This window comes from Ammodytes marinus (assembly GCF_949987685.1).
Source record: "Ammodytes marinus genome assembly, chromosome: 4".
In the NCBI taxonomy this organism is placed as follows: Eukaryota; Metazoa; Chordata; class Actinopteri; order Uranoscopiformes; family Ammodytidae; genus Ammodytes; species Ammodytes marinus.
This window is the reverse complement of record NC_137233.1, coordinates 28566156-28592952: the sequence shown is the minus strand read 5'-3', so window position 1 is coordinate 28592952 and position 26797 is coordinate 28566156. Positions and strand designations below refer to the sequence as shown.

Genomic DNA, 26797 nt, shown 5'->3' with positions numbered 1-26797 from the left:
TAAAAGGCTTTTCAACAACGAGCCTTGGAACGTTTGCAACCTCTCTCTTCGAGAGAAACTAGCCAAATGAACATATCACAGAAAAAAAATAAAAATAAAATGTTGCTCCGATAGTCACTGAGAAGATACGGCACAAATCTTTCAACACCAATTTTCCTGGTGCGTCGGCCCCTGTTTGCACCGAACAACAGGAGCTACAGAGAGTCACTGGAGTCTTGAGTGGCTGCTGCATGCTGCCAGTCCTCAGTGAAAAGCCAAAGAGACAATGTGTTCAGATCTGTGTGTGGTGGTGTGTGTGTCCGGGCGGTGTGTAAGGGGGCGGCGCCGGGTTGGGCTTGACCCCCCTGCTCTTCATGTAAGAGATGAACTGGTCGGGGATCTCTGCTAGCACGTCTTTAGCCAGCCGAGCCATGCTCAACACGTGGTTGCCTGTCCGGTCCATGTAATCTCTGAAGGGAACAAACTGAGGGAGAAGAGAACAACAGTGTAACATCAATATCCTCATACTCACTAGTAAATGAATGCTCAGAAAGAACTTGAATCCTTTTTATTTGAATAGAACGTTTCACAAGACTCGTCAACATATGGTATGCTCTGTCTAGCATATTACCAGAACAGAGCGCAGAGAATGCTTTTTAGACTACTGTTGATTCATGAAAAGCTTTTAATACATTATACAAGTACACAAGGAGGTTTTGGGAGCAGGGTTTTACACCAAATGGAGTATTCCAGAGGGCTCATGAACAGTATAAGCCTCCATGTTAGTCAACATTTTCCAGATCCTGCAAGATGTATGATGCTAATCTGGCACTAATCCTGTGCTCTGGCTTCCCTCTGGAGTGAGTAGAAATACAACAAGCCAAAGTGAAGAGTGAAAACGTTTTTCTATTAGCCTTTAAAGAAAGTAGTCTGGATTTTCTCTTGTATTTGTGCTAACATAACACATCGGGAAAGGTGGTTAGCCACGTTGACACATCTGATCGAAAGATCAATTTAAGTACAGAAGACAGTGGCTAAAACAATAGCCATTAAATGACGTAAATTGCATTTGGAATAGGCTACTCTTGTCTGTTAAAACCCTGTGGGAAGTCCTGCACATGCCACATAGTCCTCTGCCCACTATTGTATTCAGTCACCTAAATCCTGAATTTTGAAACTACAGAAAGAGAAAGGCAATGCTTCTGTAAAATAAGGTTTCCCAGAGTAACATTCAATATTACACTTTATAGTATTGCTCGTCTCCATGGGAAACCAGACAGATGTCCTTATCCGTTAGTGTTGCCAGTGCCGGCAGATGGTGTTTTGTGATGCAAATATAAAAAAATATGACACAATTCATAGTGTAAAAAATCCATGAAAACACTGTTGCCTATAATCAGTGCATCTCGTTGCCAAACACTGCATAAGCCCAAGCTTGATACATGTTTACAGTTGACAGTGTCTGTTATCGGAGAATTGGTTGCAGTCGAAATTTCTGGATCACTCCTTTAAGATCTGCGAACGTGTAGCGCACACATGTTTTGCTCCGAATACATTCAATGTAAGTTTATGTCATTCCGTAAAGTGCGTTCACCTGTACTATGTCTCTCTCTGCCAGCTTCCCCCGGGACGAAATCCTGATGTCATCACCATCCAGCTCCACCATAGCTGGACCACACAAGTTGTTCACACATGAGTTACATTATATAACATCATATATGTATTACTGCTTTAGAATCAGCAAAGGAGAGTAATGGAGCTGTTCAACTGTAATCTGTCTTTACTAAAAGTCTAATCTGCAAATAAATCCTTTCATAATTGCCACAGTACTATATATATTAATCTAAACGAAAAAGCTATTGCAATAGCAGCAATTAACTGCAGCCAATTCCTATATAATTATGCCTGCATCCACCTCCGCATTCCCTTTAATGACACAAATGAGTTTGTACAGTCCTTTTTCTCTGGACTATTTCTCTGAATCAGTGCCAGAGAGGTTATCGGTGGCTGGAAGGGTAATAGACTGTGAGTTGTATGAATTGAAATGTCAGTTACTGGCTCATTTCTAAATCTGTTTCATTGACTTGATTAATACACATGGTATTGAAAGAAAACTGAGCTTGAAAGAGCTCATGTCTTTGAAGGTTTTTCTTAACCATTACATGGCGCATGTGCCTACTATATAGAATTACCTGATTATTTAAAGGTGTTGGACACTACACCATGAAAACAGTTCCTAGTTAGAAACTCAATATTCTTAACCCAACAAATCATTAAATAGTATGTGACATTTGTAATAATTGCATTCATGCAGTTAAAACCATATGACAACCGTACCGTCAAACTCAGCCTGGCCCACTCCAACTATGATAATAGACATGGGAAGCTTGGCACCCTGCAAAGTAATGGAAAAAGTGAAATAACATTGTTTTTCTTAAGCAAACAACAAGCGCATGCGTACACATTTCTTTAGACCAGAGAGTGGAGAGAAGCTTGTCCTAATCCCCACTGACCTGTGCTGCTGATTACTGTATGTATAAGACATTATAGCAGTTACAAGCTCACCCACGTAGATTACAACGACATTAATGTTCTGAGTCACCTTTTAACAAGCTGAATGACCTTTAGGTGAGACAGGGCCTCCAGAGTGGAAACGAATGGGCCAGTAAGAGACAGGGAGTCATAGAGAGTTCACCACAGGGGGATGCTTCAAGAGGAAATCGTTATTGTCACAGCTTTCCTTATCACGGTTATTTGAAGTCCTTGAATCCAATGATCTGTTGTTTAACCTAACACTAACGGTGCTAAGTATTTGAACTGAACTTGTACACTTTGATACAGTCTTACATGGCAGGTTTAACATGGTGGCATTTGTGAGCTGGGAGTGGGAGGGAGAGGGAGGAGGTGCCAACTATAGTCAATACAGCGACCAGCCTCAGTCACCCACCCAGCCACTCCCGAGCCACACTTCCAGTCAGATATAACACTGCTGTTAGTCTCTCTATTGTGGATGTTTGCCATCTCTAAAAGGGTTAGGTTAGGGTAATTCACTTAAGTTGCTCCTGCTTGCGTTCCGATTTACTCTGCTCAAACTGTATGCTTGCCCTCAAACATGTTTGCTTGCACTTAGATATATTGCTGCTGGTTCCAGTTTCGGCACTTCTCCGGTCTGCTCTTGGATTTTTGTGAAACCCTTTTGCGTTCACTTTACTTCTTAGAGCGTCCCGTACGGGCAGTTACTCTTTAACGTGGTTCATTCACTCTTGCCCGGGATTTTTCATTTAAATAAAAGGGTATTTTCCTAGTTGCCTGGGACCGCCCGCCTAACTACTTCCGCTCAATTTTAATTTCCCTTCAGAAGTCGGTCTGGGTCCGCGGTATATTCGCGGGTTTTCTCCCTAGCAGATTTTTGGCCGTCCAATCAGCGAACAGTGGGAGTGGCTGAGAACAATGGTGTTGAGGTCGTGCACCAGTTTCAGTTGAAGTCAGAAGCTGGCACATGACATACATCACAACCAAACATTATGCGATTGGTTGGCAGATCCAGAGTGGCACTGGGCACATCCAGTTTTATACTTCAACAGACACCCGCCTTCAAGTGAGTTTATGTTTGTCAATTGAGCAATTCCAGACCTTCTGAACAAACAAAATGAAGTACGATGGTCTGGTTGGACCAGGTTATTTTCCTAGTAAAGTATTTTTGAATATCCCTGGAGGGGGCTGTAACGTCTTCACTTCGCATATCAGGATACTTTGTCTGACATAACTGCAACTGATGTGATTTTCTTCACATGCTGATTGAGTGACAGCGACTGCATTGCACACAGGGCCAAGTTAATTTCTGTTGTTGTAATTTCCAGATTGATAGCACTATAAATGCTCAATGGAAAAGCTATAGGGGCTATTATGTGTAACGCCTTTTCAGCAGACACACATTTCACAACGCAGCTATAACAAGTGCAGTTTTATATCTGGAACAATAAAAAATGTACCATGGCAAATCAAGCAACCTCTTTTGCCACAGGGATGAAAGCACTTTCTGTCGACTCCACCGCAGCACATCAACACGATTATCAGTGTTCAACATAACTCCTGTCAGTGCCTGTCCTCCCACACACTCCCACACTCACACGCACACACACACACACACACACACACACACACACACACACACACACACACACACACACACACACACACACACACACCAACACACACACACATACACACACACACACACTTGCAGGCATTCATGCGTTTGTGTGTGTGTGTGTGTGTGTGTGTGTGTGTGTGTGTGTGTGTGTGTAGCCAAAGACATATGCACACATCATAACATCAATTGCCACCAAAAATAACTTGGCAATCCGCCGTGTCCCACTTTTGCCATCCTGCTGTCACCCTGAGAGACATCTGAGATCCAGTCTCATGAAACAACAAAACAATGCGTCAATCTGCAAATCGTTACTCCAACAACTCACTCTGGATTTGCTGCTTGAAAACAAACACCACCTCTGATGGTTGTGTGTATCCGGAACGCAGTTATGCACACACAAGTAGGTTTATGGATGGATGTATATGTTTGGAGTGGTGACACCTCTGTTAGCACAGGGGTCACCTGAGTCACTACACAATATTTCATTGGCTCACAGCTCAGGTCGGAAAAGATTAAGGACAGCTTATATCTGCTCGCATGGTGGATGGTTTTTAACTGCTGCACCCGCCTCTGCTGACTCTGACTCACTATTGATTTTCAGTGGAAAGATTATGCTACCATTTTGAATGAAGCTTATTTGTAAGTGCTTGATTGTATATAATCAATAAGCCAAGAGAAACTTTAACTAGGGCTAAGTAGCTTTGGATTTCTCTATGCCATGTGCTTGGGGATGTAATAAACAAAGTCAGCATTTACAGTTTGGAGGTTGGTATCTTAGATTTTTTTTCCCTTTCCTATACTAGCAGCTGAGTATTACTTTCAGCTCAAGGAGCACACAAGTACTAATACTGGTTTGTAGAGTTAGAGGTTACATAAAAAAATAACACTATAGCACATCCACTCTACCGTTCTTTAACACTGGTTGGTAGCTGGTTCTAGAGTCTGTCACAGTTAAGGCTTATCGTAGCAGCTTTCTCTGAGAAGTTAACCCTCCAGGCAGCTACCATATAGCCAACATTACTTAAGAAAGTGGTATAATTGGCCAGCTGCATTACTTTTCCCTCTTTCTAAAAGTCCATTCTCTTGTAACGATACAAGTGAAACATACTGTTTGCAAATATGAACAATTATCCAAACTGAGCACCCAAACAGGATTATATTTACTTAGGCTAATACTTGGAGTAGCTAGCTATACACTGCAACAAAAGAACAATGCTACATCATTATTAAATCACTTTTACCAGGTTTACCTGTTTTCAGAAAAGTCAGCTAGATCAAACATTAAAAAAAGTCATTTGAAGACGGCTTTTTCAGCCAACATATGGAGCTGTGCAGAGAATAACTTTTGGTGGGTTATGGCACTGATTAGGAGTTAAAGCACACAGCACTGAAAAAGGGTATTAGAGACAAGCAGAGGAGGAGAAAGGAAAATAAATCAAAAGTAGCAAAAAGGAATTTTATCACGGACTGAATGAATGAAGGTGGCGACAGAAATATTGAGAGCACAGATGCAGACAGAGAGATTGAGATCTTTGAGAGGGAGATTATTTTGTGTCTATGAGCGAGGGAGTCTCACGGCTTCACAGAGAGAAAGAGAATGGGACAGCATAGAAGGGGGACGCTGAGTGATTGACAGAACAATTCTGATGACACTGATAACCTTTGTTCTACCACACAGGGCTATATTATACTCAAACACACAGAAACACCTGAATGCACAAATGCAAAAGCCGCTACAGATGTTCATTCAGAGAGTTGTGCACTTTGCTCTTTTACCCTAAAGACACACCTTTCAGCAGGAATATGGATGGAATGACTTAAAATAACCTCAGCAGTGTGTCCTCCCTCGCCCAGCATCCGTGGAGAGTAAAAAAGGGGGAAAGCAGTGTGGAAGCGGCAAGCATCAGTAGTCAGTCAAGGGTGGAGGCAGTGAGATAGAGCAGCAGGCAAGATCTTAAAAGGAAGGTGTGGCTGTTCTAATGTTTTGACTAACAGTCGCAAATTCCCTTTAAATCCAGTCTGCTGGGTGTTCTGTGCCTGTGGCGGGCTGAGGAGGAGGAAGAGGAGGAGGAGGAGGAGGAGGAGGAGGGGGGGGGGGGAAAGGAACAGGAAAGAAAAGGGAAGGAAACCAAACACCTGCTATTTAAAGCTGAGAGGGGAAAAAAGGAGGACATGTTTTGGGAAAAGCTCAGAGGGATAAAACACAACGTTGTGTTGATTTATTTAAGGCGGAAGTTACAAGTGACTCTATCTTTTCAAATGCTGTATTTTATAAATATGTTGACTACCATTGTAATGGTAAAGACGATTTTATTTTAAATCCTTCATTACATTGGTGGCGGTGGTGATGGTTGGTACAACACATTTGTACCTCAAGGACTCATGTTTCAGAACTAAAACGTTACCAGCATCAATGAACATGCTTGAGCTCCATGAACGTGAATATGTTCTCAATGCTTTTCTCTCAATGTCACATCATTATGAACTAATACCATCATATCAGACTGTTCATCAAATAAAACCAACATATTGAATATTTCGCTGCATCTCTCCACCTACTGGCACATCTAAAGCTCGGTTATTGACACAATATGTCTCGTTTGTTAAATCTGTACAAAATAAATCTCTTTGGGTGGAGTCAAGTTAACTGTTTTTTTTTCCCCAAAACCTTTCCCATTCTTACATTCACAATGGCCTCTTTGGTCTGGGCCATGTCCGAAATGACGCCGTCTGTGATGATGAGTAGCACAAAGTACTGAGAGCCATCCTGCACTGCAGCTGCATACCTGCATACACATATACACACCGATATATTTAGAAGTTGCAGGAATGTCAAATGATCTTTTTAATATCAGAAAAAACTATAAAATATAAAATAAATCTGTGGCAGTTAAGAAGCTAATAGTACTACCTACGTGATTCTTGTTGTTCTGAGTTTGTACCTTCATTGTTGAATGCACTTAATGGAAGTCGCTTTGGATAAAAGCGTCAGCTAAATAAAATGTAATGTAGAGTAAAGTAAAATTCTGATCAAGGCAAATCAAAGAAAAAATGTCCCCTTGTAATTTGTGTACTAAGATAACATGCTTCACAAAAACACACACTGACGAACAACGCCCAAACATTCAAGTTTTAAACAAAGCTGGCGTTACACTGTTTGATTCAAATATCTACACCTTTTGTTTAAATCTCTTCCAACTCGAGTTCACCTATTCAAATGCTAACCAATACTGGCTGTGTATTTACAAAATCTACAGCTCCCTGCCACAGTTTCTAATGTCAACAGAGAATTGGTCTAATCAGATGAATAATTGTTTGGATATGGCTCAACACAATGAGACAGAGACAGTGGGAGGTGGAGGTGGCTGTCGGGGGAGCAGGGATCCACTCAGATCATGTCACATCGTTGAATATATTATTTTTATATGGTAACTGGATGTGATATGTCAGTGCATGTGAATGGCTTCAGGCCCATTTGTCATGTATTTCATCAGCTAAATCTGCCACTCGGTCGAAAGCGGTTTTACATCCCGTCTTTTGTGTCTGGCAGGAATGATATTGACAGTGTAATATAGGTCAGAAGAGTTGTGGCACAACGAAACAATGCCAATCGAGGCCAGCGCTAATTTTTTTTGTTACTCTTGTATGCTCACATTGATGCATGGAAACTGAATTCTCCTGAATTGTTCGGGATAAATGGCTCAATTATACAGTAGATCTGTCGGAAAAGCATTGAACAAACCTCTCTGATTATAATTTGACATGTCATTGCATTGTCAGTATTTAAAATGGAAATATGAACATTTTAGAAAATCACAATGAACCACAAGAAGGGGTTGAAACCATCCATCACTGTATACAATCCAAATGACTCTTCTGCAAGATTCCTGCTGTCTTTCACCCATATCAAAGAGCTATACCTTGTTTTGTTCCTTGCTGCTTTGCCACTTTAATTGGAGCAAAGGAGTAGAATACTTTTCACCAGCTGCATTGAGCTCTCACCTGGCAACATGGTTCACCACGGGAGCAAAATTGGTCGGACCGTACAGCTGCACTGTCTTCAGACTCTGGTGGTATGCCTCCAAGATGCCTTCAATACCATTGCAGTACGGATTTTCCATGTTTCCATTCTGGCAAAGGAGAGAAACAGAGAAAATGATAAATTCTGTGGACTTGGTAGATGTAAACAAAGACTCACCAAGATTCTTTATCTTTTTCCACCAGTTTAAATAGATGCCAAATACTGGCATCTTCGTATTACCAGGTCATTGGGAAAAATAAATATCAGGAAAACAATTGGACAGATCAATCAAAGTGGAAATGAGCAGAGTTTGTTACCAGTGGAAACTCATGCGACACCCGTCCGTCGGGCGGCAGTTTGGCTCCAAAGCCCAGAGCGGGGAACATCTTGTCACTGTCGTAGTCCTGGATGATTTCCCCCACAGCCTTCAGGGCCATGGCGTAGGCATTCAGCTGGTAGGGGTTCATGTAGTGCAACGAGGTGGACTGTGAAGGGTTACCTGGTGATCAATCAATTCATCTCAATGTCATTGTGGGTAATAAAGGTCAAAGGTGTCACTTGCAACTGGAATGCAAGATATAGTTTTTGTGCACCTCCTGTTATTATTTTCTTTTCCTTTTTTTTTAAATAAAGTATTTTGTCTGCTGCAGCCATGGATCACAATTAACATGATTCTTGTCAGACAGTGCTTTCATGTTCAGGCCTAGGAGATTTAGAATCATTACCAAACTGTGGAAAAAGCCCCTTTGAGAATTGATTAACTCCAAATGACAAATCAATTGAGCATTTAATAAAGCTTGTCATTATGACATTTGAAAATGTTCCCTCTGTAACAACACATCAGGAAGCCATTCAGGACTAACAGCCCAACTGGGATATAGGCTATTCTGGATGTATTTGAGAAAATATTTGTCATCGCAGGTTGAAGGTGATGGTGTGCTCACCATTTGATTAGCAGCAATCCTGCTGTTTGCCCGGCCAGGCTTTGCACTCCCAACATGTAATACAAGTGATTTTTTATCCGGAGTCCAGAGAGTAACAACAAAGATGTCACCTTGAACTGCACCACGGTTGGAAATCTCAATGGTCTGGGGAAATGCACAGTTGGTAAAGCCCCAGTTACTACGCCTGTCATACCTTCTGTTCTTAGATGGTTAAGTTGTTAGACATTTAACTGCCTGTCCACCGTTAATTGGAGTCGAGTTATGTAACTTGACATCTGCTACTTGATATCCCCTTGCGCCCAAATCTTAGCAGATGCCTGTCGATCAGCAGCAAACTGCCAACAGCTGACATTACAATACACTCTGGTACTAGCAGCATCCAATGCTAGCTTTTACAAACTGGGATAATGCTCCACAGAGGATGTGCAAGTCGTGAACTAGAAACGTGTAAACCTAAAAAATTAGGTTTCAGTACTAAAATGCTCCCAGGCTTTACAGGTAATATTGGTTGTTGCTAATGTATCAGTTAGCCTACATGCTTACATTTGCAGCTTAGGGTATGTCAAAGCAGATAAACGCACAGTACAGCTAGCTCATTCCTTATACTTTTGCTTTTCTGTTTTTGGAAGTGTAAAAAAAAGTTGATATACAGTAAGATTGGACAATTGGTGAGTAGTGCTATCCAATTGCATGCAGTGGTATTAGAAATGCATGCGTAGGTGCCGCTCCTTGAGTTGGGAAGGTCTATTGATCGTGGCCAGACCCTCTATCGTTCTAGATATGGGTCTGGATTTCCTGGCTAAAGTTTCACAGCAATCAAATTCAAATCTTCCTGTAATAATTATGTGTGGTCACTTCACACACTGAGAAGACTGTCACAGACTCACTGTCTTTGTTTTGTTCTATTTTTGCTAAAGTGCTTGCGAGAAACTTTATTTTGGACTGTATTGACAGAGCATTCATGAGGTACATCTATCCAGGAAAGTAATCACTCATAGGTGACAATGTGTGTACAGCATGTGTGCCTGCACTGTCTGCCTCTGTGTGTGTTTCGGTGATTGATTGTGAAATTGGACATGTCGCATTCAAAGAGCACTTCTATCTATTCTTGCCCCCCTCCCCACACACACACACACACACACACACACACACACACACACACACACACACACACACACACACACACACACACACACACACACACACACACACACACACACACACACACACACACACACACACGCGCACGCACTTTGCCAATGGCAATATCACTCACCATTAGACGCTGTGAAATCGATGGCCACGGTGAAATTGATCTGCGTCCTATAAGGGAGACGGAGAGGAGGAGATGGGGAAAATAATCAACTACCAAGACCTGCGATCAATAACAACATGCCCGGCCTCATTAAATTCCACAGCTTTGCCTCCCACCTACAGTACATTTTCTGATACAAAGGAAAGCCGAAACAGAAGAACATCTTACACACGACGTATTTGTATGATGATTAAGTGACAAACAAATCGACATTTTATTGCACGCCGTTTCTTTCATCTGCATTAAGAAACCAAATGCAGTCGCTCAGTCGTCAATAAGATTTAGTCATTACCCTCCTCAGTCTCTCTTTCACCTGCATGGGGAGGAGAAGCAGGAGGGGCCAAGGAACCTTTGTGGCACTGAGCTGGGTAACAAGCAATTAGAGTGATGGAGCACTTAAGAGCAAATCATAATCCAATTTTCCCTGCTGATGAAGCACTCTTTCCTCATTGCTAATTTACGACAATGAGAATAGGCCTTCGGGGGCCTGCACGAAAGCTTCTCATTATCCACTGTGTGAGAGCCACCACCACCTGAGAGAGGAAAGGAATGCTATTGTAATGAAATGAACGTGTTCAACATTCACATTAACCTTTCAGTTTGCGTGGGGGACAGAGAATATGCCACAGCCCGGCTCTGCTAACTATAGCATTCACAAAACTTGATTTGATTAATTCACGAGGACTCTTGAATGTATTACTATCTGGGCATGCTTGGGAAGTTAGCACAATTGCAAATCTGGACCTGGATGTCGTTCACTCTGTCAAAGTGTGCAAGTGTGTGTTAGCGTGTGTGAGATTTTGGGCTATTTCATGCATTATTAAAAGAGCAGGAGGCCATAGATACTAGAACCTTGTTAGGGTGCAGACTGACGGGAATTCATTTTTTTTTCAGTCAGTGAAATCTGTCACACTTGTCAGCTCTGCCACAGCCCATAAAACCCATGATAGCCTACCCGCTGTGATGGTACAGTACAGAGATCAAAGCACATCCCAACCTGAGACATACTTGATATTCACATGTCAACCTCCATCCCTAAAACTAAACTGAGCTTGTCCACTCGGCGGATTGTTCAGCCTTAGCTCATTTAAAATATATTTGAAATTTTAAACTGCAGATTGCACCTACTGGCAACTTATAAATCACTGTGCTTATGCCACCACACTAAAGATAAGGGGATAGAGATATATGCATTTTAACTAAGGACTCTACAGACATTTATAATTCTCATAAGCAATGACCAAAGAAAGCATCTTAATCTTTCAGTAGTCCTACCCATATGGCCCTTGTACAAAATCAAACTTTGCTCCTCAGCATATAGTAAGTACACTCACCCTCCTTTGATGTAATCTAAGAATGTGAACTCTGACTCCACTGAGAACGAGAGCAAGGTCACCTGGAATTAAAGACAAGGAGAAAGATGCAATTAAACACTGTGGTAATGATGTTTTCCTCTTGAATATACATATCTTTTTAAGTTCCACGTCTTGACTTCACCACTTCACACTCACATTTGGTAAGAGATTTGAACTGTATGGTTTCGGACAACTGATTCATTTACATCACCAGCAGACAAGTTTGAAGAGAGAACCTGATGCATTTGTATGCACTATGTTCAAATGGCCTCACTGTGGAAATTGATGTCACAATTGGTGATTAGTGTCACCCATCTCTCAGATCTTATGTCCTCAAACACCTTTCATTTTGTCCCACTTCCATATTTAGCTGCCATTTGAAGTGCACATCCCGCATAGTCCCCTACAGTACCATATACTGTAGAAAACAATGCACAATTTGTTTGTCTACTTGCAATATATCAACAGTGATAGCCATGAAGTTAGTTCTTGTGTTTAGCTAAATTTCCGGCTATACTTGAATCAAATCTCTTTGGTCTTTACCAAATGTTTTGACATGGTACAGTAATTAATGAGTCAACTTCTTTACTGAAATATTTTCTTTATCAACATAGAAAGATGAGGGAAACAAAACAAAACAGAAGTAGGTTTTGGGCAGAAAGGAAAGATTGTGGTTTTGCTGCTCAAGTCATACTTACTGTTCCAGAGTTAACATATTTCTTTTTCTTCATTTTCTTCTTGGTATTGATCACCTAAAGGAATAAACACAAAGGGTACAAGTGATCTAATTAAAAAATATTTTGGCCACGGTAGGCTATAGCTGGAGCTGATTAAAATCAAGATTGTGGCTTTAAAAGAAAATATGAATATATATTATAAAAAATTATTTAATATCACTGATTATTAATCACAAACAAACAGTTTTATTTGCCAGTGGTCACAAGATCTGACAATAATCCAATTGAATTTCAATTAAAACAAATTAGTCAAACACTTCCACAAGCATGCAGGAACAGTTTGAACAATTCTGAATACACCAGACTTGTTTTAAAAATCTGTTTTCTTAGGCTAGACTCTTCAGCTGTGAATTTTTCATCCCAAATCTCACACAAGCAGTGAACAATGACATCAGAGAAAAATGCTGCATTAGTAGCATATAATTATAAAACTCCCTATCATTTTCTGTCTGCTGGATCTGGCTTGCAGCTATGTATTTTTACACACACACGTTAAAAAAAACACTAATTTCTACAGCTTATCATATCCCCCCTTTTCACACAATCACACCCTTTGTGTTTGCTATATCAGTCTGTTCTAATTGGGTGAAACTAATGTAATGAGTGTATGTATGTGGGCAGCATGAGGACAACTGCACGCCATCACATACGTAGATGTATGCCTGTTTGTGGCCAGGAGAAATAATGAGTTTGACAAAGGAGAGATTGAGGGAGGATGGAAGGTTTAGAAAACGTGTGTGTCTGTGTTGAGGAGTGTATGTGTCTGTGTGTGTGTATGTTTGTGTGTTTGAAGTAACAGATGGTTTTAAATATAGGAAGAGTAGATCAATTAAAAACATTTGATACAGAAGCACCACATTTTGATTATCATATAAGTCAATCACAGTTAAGAGACAAAACTTAAAATACAAACACAAATTGGAGGCCACGAACAGTCGCTGGGTGAGACAGGCTTATGCTGCAAGATTTACATTTACATTACCGGGACTCCAGAACAAGAGAGACATGTCAATCTGGAGACCAAAGACGTCTCAGCTCATTACCTTGTTTCTCTCTGGCCACTAGGCATGAACGTGACAGCCCCTAATTTAACATGGAGGGATGGCAATTTGTCTGACACAGTGAACAATCTGCTGATGCAAAAACTAAAGGGCCTTTCAGTCTCACTGGGAGGTAGAGAGGAATCAAGAGTAGCGTATAATGGAGCCGACATCTAAAAGACAGGTATTTGTCCTTTGGATGAAGGCCACCCAACCGTAGAGGCGTGAAGGTATTGAAATGTCCTCTGGGAAGGCTTTTACTTCTGTGTGCTACATTTTTTACATTATTTTTTTTTTGTATTCAGGAACAAGGGTTCCTGTTCAATTGTACTCTTTATAGGCCTACTTGTATATTTATATAATAAATGCTGTTCCGATCAAAAGAAGTAGCCTTGTGATTTTCGATAAACACAGGACACACCTATTTTCATGCCCGTCAACCTTGGAGATATTTAAATGAGACACGTAAGATATCCCATGAGAAGTATTGAGGTGTAGCTGCGATCATGCAAATTCCCTAGAATCATTCTCCTTTTAATCCTGTTTCACGCTGCTGCTAATAGCTCCATTTCTATGTGTGTCGGCATCCATGTTGTTACTGTGGCGAAATGAATCTTGAAGTTTGAAAAGAACAACATGGGCAAATAATTGGATTTATAAATGCTTGGGGAAGATGGGGGAGAAATGAAAAAATACTGAGACCATTGAAATGCCCTTTTGAAGGAATGATTTAGGAATGTATGGAATAACTTTTTTAGACATGACTTTTGCATTAAAGAATTTTTTTCGCCGCGGGCGTAGAAGATATCCGTGATAAAGGAATGTGCTAGTAATGGAAAACAGCGCAGCGGGGATGTCAGGAATAGAAATGTCACTCATGTCAGAAATGGGATCTAAGGCTCGCCGCGTCAAGGGATCTACAGAGCTCAGGAGCAGACACACACACACACACACACACACACACACACACACACACACACACACACACACACACATGCTGTTGAAAAGCGCTGGAATGACTCACCTCGTACACATTGAACTGGCTCTGCCCTCGAGCTAGCTCTCGGTAGCTGGTCGTGAAATCCCCAATGAAGTCATGGCTGGGACGATAAATAAAAGGAGAGCCAGGAATGAACAACAACAAAATCAGGTACAAAGACTATAGGACAGACATTTGGGAGAAGAATGAACTTCTTGACAGTAAAACTATCTGTTCCCGTGGTGAATATTTCTGAAAAACTTTTACGTTACACTAAGCTTACATTTAAATTCATATTTTTTTCAAATTAAAGGTGGGCATGCAGTTCTTTACTTATATGATGCAAGTAGATTCATCTCTGGGCAATCACACTCACCTGCCATCCCTATCCCAGTCATACACCTCCACTTTGATTGTTCTGGGGGGAAAAAAACAGACACATAGTGTAAAAGCGGCATATTGCTAGCAAACAATCAGACCACAAAGTCTAGTAGCTTGTTCTGGAGATCTGCCTTAATAATTGTTGTCATGAAATCATAAGTATTTCAACTTTCAAGAAAACTGCGACATGAATTCCCCAAAAATATGCACGGAAAAATTTAAAGTTGAACATCAACAATGGAAAGATCAAAGTTCCTGAAGGGTGACATTTCTTGGTAGTATGAACTTGAAAGCATCTCAGCATGCCACTTTGTTTGTACAAAAATCTATTTGGACAGACAACCATTCAAGCATACAATCTGCTATGAGCCCTCCATCCAAAAAGGAACTAATTCAAACAAGCTACAGCAGAATTGTATTTAAGTTCCAGACTTGACTCCACGTTTTTCCATATCGTTAAACATTATGGTGCCTCTACACCAGAGTGGTAAGGCCTGGCCGACATGTGGGATGTTGCGCACATGATTAGATTGTTCAGGAACAGATGGATCTTGTACTGGGTGAGAGACTGTTATCTGACACTTTCAGCCAAGCTGTTGGGTTACTCTGCCTTTGGCGCTGAGAGAGGGGAGTTTCTCTCTGTTTGGGGTCCGACCAGTTTAGACCCATTTTGACCATAGTGTTAAAGTTTAGCAATGCCTGTCTGCTGCTTCAAAATGATCTCTGAGGTACATCATTTAAAAGTGCCCTGATGAGTTTCCTTATGTTTGTATTCAGTGTTTCTGACCGAACCAAATTATTTTAACCCTTAGGTCTTCCCAATCTGGTTAGAGCTTTTCCGATTTTTTAAGGCATTTTTAAAGATATTTTTAAATGTGCATTGTTTAGATCTATTGTTACTAGCTAGTTTTCCTCTTCTACACTGCCTTTGTTGGCACTTTGCTACGGTTGTTTGCTGCCTTGCCACTGTTGAATAGTGTGAACCCTACGGCATGATGTGGATTGTCCCGCCTGTGTGCTGGCAGGTGCGTTTTTGGTTGTGCACAATACAAACCAAAACACAAAGCTTTGCAAAAACTCCACAGGGTGCCTTTAAATGAATTCATTGGACCCATAGTGTATATACAATAATGAAAAGAGAAGGACATTTTGCAGAAAAATGCGAAAACATTATTGTTTTTTTACCATTAGGCAAGAGCATTTAATGAATATAGTAGATGTCTCAATAGATGATACAGTGTTACATGCTGGGATACATAACCACACTCCTCAGCAACAACTTCATTAGCATCATTAAGGCTTTCGTACTGTACACAGACATGCACAGAGCAGCTACAGGTGTCTTACTCTTGTTTCATGCCAAGCCTCTAAGCCTGGGAGCTTTCAGTGCAAAAAACACATGGGGCTCGTAATCACTGTTGGGTGAGATGAGTAAAAGAAAAAATGAAGATGTTAACTATTACTTTACCCAAAAGAGTCTGTTGCTCAGTTTGCTGTTTTAATGAGACAATCATGTAGTCCGAAAGAGGAATCATTGTTATCTCAAAAATCATTGACATTTTAAAAATATCAAATGGAAGTCTATTCATATCTTTTCAATTAAAAGTAAGGGCTCTAAGTGTTTTGAATTAGTGCTACGGGAACTCTAAAGCGAATTTGAAAATGGGATACTTGCCAGCTTTAGAACAAGGCTGAGGATCTGGCGGCTTCTTGTAAGAGAAAAAAGCCAACTTGTAACTCGCAAACTGCAGCGCATGTTAACTTCCAACATTGAAAAGAACATCAGACACCCACAACATTTTAAACAAAGTCCCTGCAGAGTGAAGGAAAAAGAAAAAAAAAACTTATTTGGGGAACTTTCATTCCTAAACATCCTTGATCTCACACCCCGGTATCTCCCCTCTCTCTCCCCATTTCATCAAACACAAGAACTGACACGGGCCCAGATCCAAAGAAAATAGAAGCAAGCGGTACATGAGAGACCCCTTCTGTCACAGGGGAATTGAAAAAAGATCCATGAAAATAAGCCAAACTTCCTCCCTGCCACCTGGCCCCTGTCGTTCTGCGGTGACAGTTTGTTCTTTTGAGGTTTTCTTCAAGGCTGCATGTGCACTAGAGAAGGAGTGCTTGTCACCATAGATGCTAGAAACACATTTGCTCTTCTAGTGTGGAAAAGAAGAGGGAGTATGGAGTGCGGAGACAGATACTAAAAAGGGGGAAAGGCATCGCTTCCCCTGACCAGTCTATACGCAGTGCAAGTGTTAGGTGTATAAGTGCACACCATGGTATTCAAATACCAGTAAAGCAGTAATCAAACTGCCATGTTTACATTAGCAGCACATATCTTTATGTTAAATACTGTGAATCCTGCACGTTCTTTAGTCAACACCCCGGTACAGCTATATCATTTTAAAAAACAGAAATTTGCACTTATCTTATGATATATTATATTGTAAACGTTTCAATGTTCTTGCCACTTGCTTTTCTTTTACTTTCTTATCTCTTCTGTGTTTATTGTATGCACCATGATATAAGATATTAGAAGACAAGTACTTGGCCCATGTATGTGAAACCTTACTTGACAATAAACCTGATTCTGATTCAAGGCATTTGATATCATCTCATTTAACATCCTGACTTATGGCTGCATCGAGTGGCCTCAGACGCCCAGACCCTCTCGTGGGCCCCTTGGTCTCTCAGAACAATATACACTACAAAAACTAATCTGCCGCGGATATCTTTCGGCTGCTATTCTCGGGGGCGTCTTTAAAGAACATGACTCATCTCACTGTAGCAGGCGCCTACAGTATAATTGAAGGAAAGAAGCAGACTGGACTTGACACTGAACAATTCTTCACCTTCAATTACACACATCTGTCTGTGATCTCTTGCCAGGCACAAAAAATAGACCACATTGGATGAATTAAGTCCTCTGGGCTGGCAAGGTAATGAGAAAAATAATTGATTCTTTTGATGTTTTTTTTTTAAATTAATTATCAGCATAATAATATGTATAGGTAGGCATCTGAGGTGCCATCTACACAGGGGGAACACAGGAAACAAGTGGTGTGAAAGAGGTGGTGAGTTTGAGAAAATGTAACTTTCCTCACACCTCAGTCACAGAATACAACAACAACTAGGAAACACCTTATGATTTCCCTCCTTTCTCTTCACACTCCCTCATCCTCTTCTCCTTGACTTATACTCATCTGGAACTCCTCTTAAATATATTGGATTTCCGTTTCTCTTTCTGTAACACTTCAACTATACTTGCCTTTGCTCCCTGCTAGACTATCTGTTATTCTCCTCTTTTCTCCTCCCCTATCACTCTCTCCACTTCTTTTACCTTCCTTATACTTTATCTGAAGGACAGTCCACCTACTCACTGTGCCACCCTGTCACCCACCAACAATGTAGGAAGGTTGAGCAGTTTTTTTTATCCTTGTCTGTGTTTTTCAAAGATATTTAAAAAATTTTTTGAAAGAGTGCCTCAGACATTGGTTCAGATATGTTGTTTCCTAGCAATAATGCTGCAACAATTGTTCAAGTTCATTTTATAATTATTTCTCTCATTAATGAAAATGTAACCCCCAAATCACCAATCATCTATTTAATACTGGAGGTCTTTTTATATAACTTTTTATTTATAAATATAAAAATGTATTCTGTAAATCAATCTGTCAAGCGGTTCGGGATTGTCTTATTTGTTAGGGAAAAGGCTGTAACTACGTCACTTCTTCACTACATGAAAACATGATTCGCACATTTATTCCTATTAAAAAATATGAATGACAGTAAATTGCTCTTGATAATAAACTTGATTTGTGTGTCACCTTTCAATACAAGAAATGCAGCTCCAATTGCTTTACAATGAATGAATAACATTTAGCCCTTCACATTAAAATAGACATAGAGTGAACCTAAAACTGGGATATGATGCCATAATAAATGGAGAAAAAGATATACGAAAATAAAACCCATTTGATAATAATAGTAAAATAAGATAAAACTGTGAAGAGGCAGCAAATTCTCCCTGCTCTTCTTATTCGTTTTAATTCAGTGGTTGCTATTTGAGATTCAATAAACAAAATGTCAGAAATATCTTTGCCTTGCTTTACTCAATCTACAATCAGCATCTCAATCTCGGCCTCTGAAGCCATGACAGAGGAAAACAGAGCTTCCCATCTTCTCATCAGACAAAGATTTACCAGATTTACCTTATTTAGAGATAAGCCTTTTTCAGCTTATCCCAGAACGTAGGTATACTTCAGAAACCAAAGCATCACTCTCATGGTCACAAGATATACAGTATACAGCTTTTTGGATACCTGCTCATAAAGTGGCCAGGTTGTATTTAAGAAATGTGATGTTTTATTGATATATATTTTTTTGTAACACCATGGTTCATCTCCAGCTACCAGTTCACATTCTAAGACCTCAAACAGCGACCCTCCGTTTCCCAATCCAAGTCCCCTCTGAGCTCCTGCTGCCCCTTTATCTGACATTAAATACGGGGACTGTCACAGATGACGACCATGGAACTGAAATACAAAAGTGCTTCATTTCATCTGACTTGAGACTTTGACAGAAAGTTTCTTTAAAATATTTCCTTAGAAAGTCTGACCTGAGCTGTCTCCCATATTCACTGTAAGTGAAGAAAAATAATTACAAGACTTCAAAGTGGATCTCACATTTAGAACCTAGCCGAGTAAATGGGACTTTTGTTCCAGCAGGAGGAAAAGAGTGCAGCTCCATTTTTTCATGTGCGTATGTCCCGGTGCAATTTTGTGTAGTTTCGAGAGATAAAGTCATTCAGTCGGCTGGAAGGATGCATTGTCTCTTTCAGCAGAGACTATGCATCTCCCCTTTTTATCCTTTTAGAGATGTCCGCTGGGAGAGCAACAGAGCACCATTTTGGAGCTGCCCTTTGTTGAACTCTCTCCAACTTCTCCTTTGTCCCTGTGGTGCATCTAACGAGAGGAACGTGTCCAACCTAAAGCGCAGATCATATTAGAGCAAAGTGAATCAGCAGTGGGTCAGTCACTGACATACTTGAGCAGGCTAGTGCTCTCAACAACTAGAGTTGCTTTGATGCTTTCTCTAACGCTAGATGCTGGACTTTGGAGTGAGCGAGTGCAGAGTAAGCTCAAACTCGGATAACAAGCAATTGGAGCAACACTGACAGGCAGCCTCTCCGCCCAGATACAACAGCAATAGACATGGCAAAGTGTCTAATACAAGTCAACTGCCCAAGACTAAAATTGACATCGGACTCAAACATCAAATTTTTGTGGTTTCACTGCCAATGACTGTTCAATGTGTCCAACTCCTCTTAGTCGCTTGACAGTAATGGCTGGAAACATGCATTAACTGGAGTTTTCCATGAATGAGATGCCAATATCAATACAGTGAAGAGCTGTTCACAAAAGAACTAAATACAAAGGCTCCGAAATTTCATCTAATCTCAGCAATCACCAATGCCAGTCTTGTCAATCCCTATTTCGTTGTTTAAAAAAAATACTTTTAAAACATGTCATAATTGCTCTAAACTGATTAAACACTTGTCAAATCACTGGAGGCTTTTCAGTTGATGTATATAAACACTAACAGCAATTACTGAGATCAAAAGCAATGACAGCCTTTAGAGCTGTGTTTGATGCATAAATACAGCTCCGATGATAATGCATCATCGTAGAGGTTGAAAAAAAGTATTAATTAGCAGGTCTCGTGAACTATATAATTAAAAAGATGGAATGACAGACATGTGGATGGAAATATGGACACAAAAAACTAGGAAGCACTGAAACACAATCTTCAGTCCTCAGCCATGAACATGTATATAACCTGTCTTGGTTATATTTCAAGACAGGCAGCATTTCAGGCTGTTTCAGCTCTTGGCTTGTCACATTTCATCATGCTCTAAATGGGGGCGTGTGTTTGTGCGCATGTATGTATGGTACGGGAGCACTTTAAGAAGTGCCTCTTGATTCCCAGCTCAGTCCTGTGTGTATGATTGCGCACAACAGCGTAGTGACCCCTTCTTGACCTCAAATGTGATTGGCTGGCTCACTCACACAATTTGACTTAATATTTTCCAGTTATTAAATTACTTCTAGAAGCAACCCCATGCATCCACTACATCTCTTTTCCTTTAGTGTCGTTGGGATTCATTAGAGTTTTCTTGAGCACACACTAGCTTCTCAGCATTCCCAGTAATTAGGGTTTGACAACGAGTAAGGGAATATTTCCCAACACAAAAGTAATCAGTCTTTTGCTCTCTTTTGATCTTCCCCCACCGCTCCTTCGTGGCTTAGCTTGTTTTTTTCCCCCAGCACTGTCTTTTAAGTTAGAGGCAGGCATAATGAGAAAAAATGAATTCATATCCCCTCTGATACAACAATGTCTACATTCATTATGAGAGGAGAGCACCATCATTATATAAGATATTCACTCAGTACTGATTGACATTCAGTGTTTTCAGGGGCCAAAGTGTTAAAGCAAGGCAGTGATGAAAAGAATCATACTCATACCCATATATACTTTCAGGCTGAAGTAATGACTGCCAATGCCATCGGTACAAAGTGTGTCAGCCATATAGTTTCTGATCAGAGCCGTGAAGTCAGTCGATAGTTCGAGCCAACAGAAATCAACGAAGATGTCAATGGGACCAACAATGTTGAATATTCAAGGTGTGTGGTTAAGTATTCATGTGGGAGTGTAATGAGGTAGATATAGAGAAAGTGTGAAGAGTGGGGAGGCTGCATTGTACCTGTCGTAGTCTCCATTGCAGAGTGCTCGTACTGGGATGGCGAAAGGCTGCCACACAGGATTTAATGTGTTCTTCACCACCTCTGTTTTATGGCAAATAGTAAACCTAGAAGAGGAGGATGAGGAGGGGAGTGAGGAAAAGACACGTGCAAAAAGAGGGAGCGATATTTATTTGTTAATTATACAAGCCAGGGAGAGAGATAAATATGCAAATGAGGGGAGGATTGTGTGATTGAAGGGACACAGGCAACAGGAAAGACAATGTCGAATTTCACAGTGACAGAAGAGATGTTTGAAATAGGGCTGTGCCCAGCTTTGCTTACCGCTTTGGCCTGTCTCCCAGCTATATTGTGTTTAAGACCACAGAGAATAATTTAATATTTTACTCTGGCTTTGTAACAATGATGTGCAAATGGCCTTCTCGGATATATGAAATGTTCCGCATAGCTGAGCCACATAAATTCCTATCAAATACCCCCCAAATATCCACTCGAAAAAGCAACAACGCATAGCACTTTCTCTTTTAACCCAAAGCCTTGGATGACGTGCTCCATTAAGAGCCTTGTGCATTTTAAAACCCAGTGATTGTAATTTGTACCCCCCTCTGGCACCTATAACAGATTATTCCAGTGCATCTGTGGGGGTCCATTTACCACCATGTTATGTAGGAACAAAAAGAGGAAAAGCTGGTGGACAGCTAATGAAGCACTTGTTTAAGCATCTCTGACTATATACGGCTGACTCTGCCACAACAAAGCAGTCCCCTGGGATGCTTGAGAGCAGTCTGGGAACCATGAGGAGATGTGGAAGTGTGATGCACCTCCACTTGAATTGCCTCAGTAAGGGCTGTTTTTCTTATTGATTGCAAACGTAGATTGTGTTTTTCTTGCTATCATCATTCTCTTCCACCTTTTATTTATTTTTTTTAATGATCGCCCCTCTCTCCTGGAGTCATTTCTGTAAGGCACGTGATCGAGGGATTTGTAGTGAACAGACTATGCAGCCTCTTGAGTATAGTGCAAGCCATATTAGCCACTGTAGCACCCCACACAATAGACATATTATGTTCTCCTTACCATGCTGTATATCTCCGCTAATGTCCCCTGTTTTCTGATCCATTCCCTGAAGATGTCCATTTGAAGTTTTTTAGAATGTAACTTTAACCTTTATGCAATCTCACTTCAAACTTGATTTCCCAGCCTCTCCTAGGACCTCATTTATCCAGCTTCTATAAGAAAGGCAACCTCATATCTGACAGTGTATTCTTCTTACCATGGAATTCAGTTACCCAACTTGTATGTGTGGCTTTTTTAAAGCATTTGCTTCCCTTTATCCACACTATATCTGTGTGTCTCAGGGGGCTTCCTCACCCAGCAGTCCACTGGCCGCACCAGCACTTACAGATTCCTTCAGAATGACACAACAGAGATCACATCAGGAACACTCACGTTCCGTCCTCGTTGCTTCTGTAGAAGACCATGAAAGGGTCTGACTTGCCAAAGAAGTCCTTCTTGTCCAGCTTGTTTGCACAGAACTGCATAGTGGCGCTGTCCTGCAGGGTGAGACATTGGGAGATGACTGTGAGATAGCATGGGGTTAAGTGGACCATTTCACTGCTTTTCCCAAGCTTCTTATCTTTTATTTCCACAGTTTACAGTGGGAAATTGGATAAAGGCACATGCATCACACAATAGGATAAGGAATACTGCATGAATAGTGTAGTAGGCCTACTAATGGTGTTTCCTTCATTGATTATTTGGGGGCGGGACTCGATAAGCCTTAGGCTTCTTCCGTCACCCTTCGGACAACACAAATTAAGATGTATGATGTGAAAGAGATAATTGTGTATTGTGTGGAATTGTCCGAAAGAATAATAATGAATAAATTATATTTCTTCGCATATTATCTTATTTTTCACAGAGAAATAGAGAAGCTTTGTGTTTGGTATTTCATTCGATTTATATTATAGTGTATTAAGAGGACCAAATCAGTCAAAGCTAAGTATGTGTGCACATAGATCCATTCACAATAAACACTGCAATGGCAGCCGCACTAGCAGAACTGTGAGGCAGTAACAGTCATGACGCAACAGAAAACCATTAGTCGGAAATATAAAAATCAGATAACTTTGAGGGCTATGTTGCCACCAAAATCAAAACATTGTATTGTCTGTTTGATATGCTGAGAAGTAACTGTGACATCAAATGTATATATGTGCATGTTTTAGTTTATCTAGAGTATTGTTTTTCGCTGGTTCTTGTCAAAGTATAACTACTCAGAACAATTCTGTTTATGTTTAGACAAGGTTTGCCACATGACTTTATTTGAACATCAAGCCGTGAGGGCTATTGTTAGCTTGTTTACCATGTTAGGTAAAAAGTAGTGCTGTCAAACGATTAAAATATGTAATCGCATTAATGTCATAGTTAACTCACGATTAATCGCAATTAATCGCATTTTTATCTATTCTAGCCTAAATGTCCCTTGATTTCTTTTTGTCCCCTTATTTTTTCTCATTTTAATGCTCTTATCACACCCATTCTCGATACCCTTGTAATTCAGTGTATTTCTTCTAAAATGTCATAATTAGCAGTTCAGTGCAAATAGCCCCCAATGTAGATCCCCCCCCCCAACCCCTACAGCAGCATACACAAAGACAAACATAATTGGAACTTATTTTTTTATTTAAAAACCAAACCATAAAACAACATAGGGTATATAAAACAAATAGTATTTAGGCTAAATTAAACTGGTTGTTGTAGGCCTAAATGTTTTGGGAGTCTTTCATCCAAGGCTTATTTCAGACTTTGTGTGTGTGCGTGTGTGTGTGTGTGTGTGTGTGTGTGTGTGTGTGTGTGTGTGTGTGTGTGTGTGTGTGTGTGTGTGTGTGTGTGTGTGTGTGTGTGTGTGTGTGTGTGTGTGTGTGTGTGTGTGTGTGTGTGTGTGTGTGCGTTTTCCAGTTGTGGAGTGGACACACGATACGCTTGTGTGCCGGTGGTTGCCATGGCGCTGCTGCAGCCGATGCAGTCGCCCTTCGTAACGAAAAATAAAATGAAAATGTATTACTGCCGGCTGCCACTAACATTCATGGAGGTTTTGGTGTGCGCGCAGGGTTATAGGTAAGACTTTTGCAAATGACAAGCTTTCTTTTATGTTCTTTTTCCGCGTAGTCCCAGAGTCACACCACGGAAGACTCTACTAGTGAGGGTCGCGCAGCTGAGCTAGGAAGTGCTGGTTCCGGTTTCTGCTTCAAAATAAAAGTCAGAATTGACTTGACGTTTAGCAGTTTTGCCAGTTAAATGATTTTAATGTGAAATTACGCTGTAGGACTTGTTCCGTTTGAATTAACAGTAACTTAACAGCCATATATAGTTTGTGGTGTTTCAGTTGTTCTAACATTACTAGTTGATGCAACAGCATGTGAAAAAACCACAACGTTTGCTAGGCCATGAAGAGCGTTAATTGCGCGATAAAGAAATTAACGCCGTTAAAATGGGTTTGCGTTAACGCCGTTAATAACGCGTTAAAGCTGGGGTATGTGATTTCTGATTGGTCAAAATTAACATGAGCTGTACACTTTGACCAATCAGAGCGGGGCTCCGATTCTCTGTTCTTATTGGCTGTTGGGACTTCCCATTCACTTTGGCACGACTTTGTTGGTGTGGAGCATGTCAGGGAGGGACCATAGGGGAGGGACCAAAGAGAACAAGTGGAGCGGTTGAGGTATTTGAATTCGAATCTCTATCCCAACTGCCATTTTCTCCCCAAATCCTCTACCCCAGCTTTAAACTGACAGCACTAGTAAAAAGACAATAAAAAGTAGTTTAAAAACATATCATAATAAATAAAATGTCACAATGAACAACCTAAGCGTTCAGTTCAGTTGGGTTCACCATGATTCAAGACTCGACTGAGCATGCACAACTTGTTTCAGTGGGAGTGTAAGAATAGTAGGACAGACCCATAAGAATACCCACATACATAATGGAAGCCATCTGCTGGAAAAGGGACAGGAAGGCTCTGAGAACTATTGCATTATTTACATTATACAAAGTTGGCATTTCGGACAGAAATGACATGACATTTTACTGTTCATTGTTTTAGTCTGTGCAGTGTAAATGCCACTATGCTCTTGATCTATGAACTACTGGCAGTCAGCCTACCACTTTAGCTTTATCTACAAACACAGCCGAATAGTGTGTGTGTGTGTGTGTGTGTGTGTGTGTGTGTGTGTGTGTGTGTGTGTGTGTGTGTGTGTGTGTGTGTGTGTGTGTGTGTGTGTGTGTGTGTGTGTGTGTGTGTGTGTGTGTGTGTGTGCGTTTTCTCAAGTATGTTGGTATTGTAACCAGCTAATCATACTGTATTTCTCCACTAGTGGTCACTGTAACATTAGGTTAACCTTTGTTTATCTGATGTCTTGTAGCTCAATCTAGAGACATAAAGGGCTGTATACATCTTCTTTTGTTTCATACTGTTTTCAAGTTGAGACCTTAATTTGTAAAATTAATAGTGTTCTACTTGTGATATCATAGCAAACTGAAAGTAAATCTGTTGTTTTTACAATCAAATATTGGTTAAGTTCGGTTTCTGAAATCTTCATCATGCTGCTTTATAAACCTTTTCACATCAGTAGGCCAGTAAAACACAGCAATCATCTCAACCGGGGCTCCTCATTAAGCTTTTTACTTTGAGAGCAACATGCTGCTTCTCCGCTCTATTGAAATATCACACGTCGGAATTACCTGGATGCCAAAAAGCATAAAATAAAATAAAAACAACAGGTGCAATTTTCACATTGACTGACTTTTATTGCAGTGTAGCACTGTTATCTTTAGCTTGGCTACACAATTCTTTATGCACAGTCGTATATTATTTATATGAAGAATTAACTGTGTCTGAAGGTGACCTTAGGCTTTAGTGGATTCTTAAGATCATTATAACAAATGCAATTAAAACCAAAGAGTATAGCAGCAGATGCTCGGAGATAAATTCTTACTGCAAACCAACTCTTTCTCTGTAGCACACCCTCTCTCCCTAACAAAAAAGCCTGATTGTGCATTTTCTCAACCAGTTGTTTATCATGAAATGTAGCGCTTTTACAAACCCCAAATATAAATCACTTGCC

At 40.5% G+C, this 26797-nt stretch overlaps 1 protein-coding gene across 2 annotated transcripts in view; it reads right to left on the bottom strand.

Annotated features, from left to right (window-relative positions):
- Nucleotides 1–271: 271 nt before the first annotated feature.
- Nucleotides 272–26797, bottom strand: part of cpne5b (copine Vb) — a gene marked incomplete at both ends in the record, with an annotated part of 92700 nt that continues 66174 nt past the window's right edge. For both annotated transcript variants that reach the window (XM_080025332.1, XM_080025331.1), the window contains 13 exons: nt 272–463; nt 1574–1647; nt 2317–2374; nt 6816–6918; nt 8135–8262; nt 8471–8652; nt 10374–10420; nt 11747–11808; nt 12466–12519; nt 14569–14644; nt 14900–14941; nt 21674–21778; nt 23121–23224. In XM_080025332.1, coding sequence (XP_079881458.1) covers nt 272–463; nt 1574–1647; nt 2317–2374; nt 6816–6918; nt 8135–8262; nt 8471–8652; nt 10374–10420; nt 11747–11808; nt 12466–12519; nt 14569–14644; nt 14900–14941; nt 21674–21778; nt 23121–23224 — 1227 coding nt within the window. The remainder of the gene's footprint in view (nt 464–1573; nt 1648–2316; nt 2375–6815; nt 6919–8134; nt 8263–8470; nt 8653–10373; nt 10421–11746; nt 11809–12465; nt 12520–14568; nt 14645–14899; nt 14942–21673; nt 21779–23120; nt 23225–26797) is intronic.